The sequence below is a fragment of the Rhinatrema bivittatum genome, chromosome 3, assembly GCF_901001135.1.
Source record: "Rhinatrema bivittatum chromosome 3, aRhiBiv1.1, whole genome shotgun sequence".
In the NCBI taxonomy this organism is placed as follows: Eukaryota; Metazoa; Chordata; class Amphibia; order Gymnophiona; family Rhinatrematidae; genus Rhinatrema; species Rhinatrema bivittatum.
In genome coordinates, this window is record NC_042617.1 from 275,081,225 (window position 1) to 275,086,343 (window position 5,119).

At 54.4% G+C, this 5,119-nt stretch overlaps 1 protein-coding gene across 1 annotated transcript in view; it reads right to left on the reverse strand.

The window, feature by feature from the left end:
• Positions 1 to 344: 344 nt before the first annotated feature.
• The window catches only part of LOC115088561 (integrin alpha-7-like), a 136,413-nt gene continuing 131,638 nt past the window's right edge, over positions 345 to 5,119 (reverse strand). Inside the window, exon 9 of the mRNA XM_029596817.1 lies at positions 345 to 447. Within this exon, the coding sequence (XP_029452677.1) occupies positions 345 to 447 (103 nt within the window). The remainder of the gene's footprint in view (positions 448 to 5,119) is intronic.

Sequence of the window (5,119 nt, forward strand, 5' to 3'; positions counted from 1 at the left end):
GAGTTGCGAGAGGACTATGTTGCGATCCCAGGAGACTGCTGGAGGACGAGTGGGGGGCTTCAGTTTTAATAAGTCCCTCATGAATTGGTCCACGAGCAGATGGGAAGAAATATTACCATCTGTACCCAGTGGTATGCCCCAATGGCACTGAGGTGAACCCTCACTGAAGTGGTCTGTAGGCCAGATTCTGAGAGGGGCAACAGGTAGCTAAGAGTGTGGGAGGGGAGCAAGAGAAGGGATCCAGACCACGTCGGGTGGAAGGTTTTCTGGACTCCAGAATAACATGTGATACCCCTTCTGAAAGGCCGAGGGCCCGCACCGTCAATTGGTCAACATCCAAGCAGTTAGAGCCAGGGTTTACCCTGGTCCTTGGTAATTAGGTCTGGAGCTGTCCCCAATCGGATCAGGGGGACGTGAGGCCAGGTCCCGAAGGGTCGGAAACCACACCTGATGGGGCCAGAAGGGGGCAATCAGGATCATAGAACTCTGATCCTGCTGCTTAACTTCTGGAGCGTTTTCGATATGAGAAGAAGGGGAGGGTAAACGTACAGCAAACTGGTGCCCTAGTGAATCAAGCATCCGCTATCAACTCCTCCCCCCCCCCCCACCCCCCTCACTCCTTTGGCTGAGAGAGCAGAAGCAGGGCACTTTCCTGATTTCTAAGGAGGCGAAGAGTTCTATGTCCAGTGTCCCCCAGGAGTGAAAGATCTGGTTTGCTACCTCTTGATTGAGGGACCACTCGTGAGGCTTGAATGCCCGGCTCAAGGCATCCGCTAGGATGTTGTCCACCCCCAGAAGGTGATGCCGTTTTCGATGGCCCACGACCAAGAGTGGACCACCTCCTGACAGAGGGGAAAGGACCCCATTCCCCCCCTGCTTGTTCAGGTACCACATGGCAACCTGATTGTCGTCTGAACCAGAACCACTTTGTTCAGGAGCTGCTCTCAGAACACCTGAAGGGTGTAAGGAAAGCTGCGATTCCTGAGCCGACTAAAACTCCTGGGTGGAAGCCCGCAACATGTGGTCCCCATTCCATCTGAGATGCTTCGGTGGTGAGGGTGACCTGGGGTTGAGGGCTCCAAAAGGGGTATCCCCGCTTCATATTTGAGGGGGGTTGCCCACCACTGGAGAGTCTGTTGCAACAGTGTATGTGAGACTACGAACACGCAGGTCCTGCGAAGCCTGACACCACTGAGAACACAACGTCCACTGGCTCTGCGCATGTGCAACTGAGCAAAGGGGGTGACATGCACAGTCATTGCCATGTGGCCCAGCAGGCAGAGGAATTGGTGTGCTGAGACATGGGGGCAGCCAGAGACCTCTCGAGCAAGAGCCCGAAGGTCTCTGCCCTGTCCCGGGGCAGGAAAGCCTTCGCCTGGACTGTGTCCAGTTTGCTCCGATAAAAGTCCAGTTGCAAATACGGTTGGAGGTGGGATTTTGGATAGTTGATCAGAAATCTCAGGGGCTCCAAAGTCTGGATCGTGATGCGCATGGTACTCTGAGCCCCTTGTCGGGAGTTGCCCTTGATAAGCCAATTGTCGAGGTAAAGAAACACATGAATCCCCTGCCTTCAAAGATGGGCTTCGACAACCGCCAGACATTTGGTAAAAACCAGGGAGCAGTTACCAGGCCAAAGGACAGAACACGATACCGATAGTGATTCCCGTTGACCAGGAATCGCATGCCGATCCGACCGAAAGGTGGGGATATGGGTGTATGCGTCTTTTAGATTGAGGGAGCGAGCCAATCTGCCACCTTGAGAAGGAGAATCAGGGAGCCCAGCGAGACCATTTTGAACTTTCCCTTCACCCAAAAACAGTTTAAAGCTCTCAGGTCCAGAATGAGTCGGAGGCCCCCCGTTTTTCTTGAGGATTAGAAAATACCTGGAGTAGAGCCCCTGGCCCTGTTGGCTGGGTGGATGGGTTTGACTGCTTGAGCCAGAACGAGGGCAGAGCGCTCTATCTGAAGAATCTGCAAATCCCTTGATTCTCTCCACCAGGGACACGGAAATGAGTGGGGTGGAAGTTGCTGGAAATGCAGCTGGTAACCCTGCTGCACGATGAACAGGACCCAAAGGTCTGAAGTGTTCGAGGTCCATCTATCTGCAAACAGCTGGCGCCAACCCTAAACCGGGGGTACGGAGCCTGACGGGGAAGGTTGGCTCATACTCCTTGACCGCCAGTTAAAACCCTGTAATGGGGATTCTACGGTGAAACAGTGGTTGCCCGGGGTGGCTAAAGTTGCCTTGGTCTCACCCTGGGAATACACCGTTGAGCCCTGGACCTCTGTGTTGGTGGGTAGTATTTTCAAGGTCAATTAAAAAGGCCTCGGGTATTGCCGTGGGGGCTTCTTGGCTGGCTGAGTGTCAGAGGTACTAGCTGACAACTGCTGAAGGGTCTCCTGATAGTCCTTCAGTTGCGCTACCGCCTCCTTAATTCTGTCTCCAAATAAAATTTCCCCCGTACATGGTAAATCAGCCAGATGGTCTTGGATCTCAGGGCACAAGTCTGAGGCTTGTCGCCACGCCATCTGCCGGGCTCCTTTGCCCACTGCAGCGGTTCTCATGGCTGTCTCAAACGTCATAAGCAGAGCGAACCTCATGCTTATCGCACTCCAAGCCCTGCTGGACGAGTGTCTGGAAATCCTCCTGGAACTACTGTGGTAGGCACTCACTTAATTCAGGGGCCTGCTTCCACAGGTTCCTGGAGAATTGCCCATTGTATCATTGGTAGCAAGCTATCTGAGCAGTCAACATGGTGCCCTGAAACACCCGGCATCCAAAAGCGTCAAGAGCCCTGTGCTCTCACCCTGGGGGAGCCAAGGCATGGGTGTGGATCCTTTTCGCCTTCTTTAGGGCGGAGTTGACGATGGTTGAATCCAGTGAATGGCTGGACTAGGTATACCGCGTCAGTCTTCTGGTTAACCGGTGGCACCGAGATGGGGTGTTCCCAAAGACAGGTTACGAGCTCCTTGAAGATATCATGGACTGGCACCGCCACCACCTCTTTCGGGGCATCTATGAAGTGTAGAATCTCAAGCATCTTGTGCCTGGTGTCCTGCTCTGTTAAAAACTGGAAAGGCACTGATTCTGCCATGCCTTCACGAATCCCACAAAGGAGAGATCCTCCAGGGGAGATTTTTGTTGCTTTTCTAGAGGAGAGGGCTCAGAAGGCAGATCCTCAGAGGAGGATATGGATGCCTCCCTCTCCCAGGGGTCATAAGGGGCCTCACCTTCACCTTGACCCTCCAGGATGCAGGGGGGATCAAAGACCCAACAGCAGATGAGATGTAGGCCTCGATGGCATCGAGAGAGGAGCCAGTGGCATCGAAGGGCCTCGAGGTTGCAGGAGCACCGAAGTATCCACCAGCATCGGGCTGATTGGGGGTCCCAAAGGCATCGGTGGAACCGATCCCGATGGCCCTGGGAGAGCTGGGAGGTGACATGGCACCAATCATCTCTGAGCCACCATTGAACCCAATGGCCCTTCCTCCTTGGAGGAGTCACTACTCGCCAGTATGGGGGCTGGTGGCGGTGGCATTGGTGCTCCCTTTGGCTGTGAAGGGGCTTGGGGTACCAGCATATCGAGCTGTTCCAGTAATGGCGCAAGTACCAGTAGAGTAGGCTCTTGGTGTGGTGGCGATCCCGGTGAACCAGGAGTTCAAAGCCCTGGAGGCCCGGCCGACTGCTAACCACACGTGTGCCTCTCTAACTCCTCCTCAAAGGCAGCTGAGGATAAAATGGCTTGAGGAGAGGAGCAGGCGGAATTGGGACGTTCCCTGGAGCACAGAGGGGCACCGAGCCTCCACCGGTGTCGGTGGAGGCCGCCTGGAGGCATCGGCGGGGTCGAAGGAAATCGCTTCCTCAGCTCTAAACTGCTTGGTGGGACACAGACATCAATGCCTGTCCATGGTCTGGCTTAGAAGATGATGAATGATTGACTGTGTTTCTTCAAACCTTTCTTTACGGTCACCGCGGTCCTTGCCCGGAACCGATGGCAAATGCAAGGAACCCGACCGGGAACAGGACGACAAAGACCACAGTCAGTCCCCTGTACCAAGATGGGGCCGAGGAACGTAGGAGAGGGCTATACCGAAGGGGTCAAGCCCGGGATTTCCTTTCCAAGCGGGCTGGAGTCCCTGAGGCCAAGGATGGATCCGACCACTTTGACCTGAACAATGTTTTTACATTTTGTCAAGACGGGGCCGAAGACCCTTAGGGGTCTCTGGGCATAGAGATCACAACTGCGGACATTGGAAGATGCCCCCAGGTAAAGAACGTAGACCTTGTGGAGGGTCTTGATGGACATAGTCCGGGGACACCGGCAGAAGCTGGTCAATGCCATGGAAAAAAGTACACTGTGCACAGTCAAAGGCCGGCGGGCACCGGGAAAGGCGACAGTCTGTGATCGACCGCGAAAACACAAGGGACTTGCCAGATCACTGAGAAGGACCCGAAGGAGGAATGAGGGACTCTACGTGACGCGTGGAAGGGAAAAAAAAACACTTCCAAAAAGCAAAAGCTGTCAAATAGAGCACGAGCTCCACGACCGCAGGCAAACAGCTTCGCGAGAGAAAGAGACTGAAGAGGGACCACCCGCTAGTGTGTTGCGTGGATTGCATGTGCTGATGCTGGTGCTCAAGTGCGCCTGTCAAAGTTTCTAGAAAATACTTGGGGGGTAACTCCCTAGGGAAGGGCCTGCACAAGGCCTTTTCAGTAAAGCAGATGATTTTAGGAAAAGTGAAATATTGACATCCTTCCTTAGCTATGCTAGCTGCTACTGCCAATTTATCACACCTTTCTCCACTCTCATGGCACCATTGATGGGCTTTGTGAAAAAGAGGGCACCCAGCAGGGTGGTCTAGTTTCCCTGCATCAAGAGGGCCTTCCAGAAACTTCGGGAGATTTTTGTGCCTTGCAATGATTCTGGGAATTCAGACTTCTTCCAATACTTTATTCTCCAGAGCAGACCTGGGCAAGGGGCGGCCCGCGGGCTGAATCCGGCCCGCCTACGGTCTGTGACCGCCCGCCCACTGCTGAGAGCAGACGGGATGAGGCACGCTGCCTTCCCTTGCAGAGGGAAGGCAGCAGTTCATTCTCCGCTCCCTCGCTCCCCGTCCG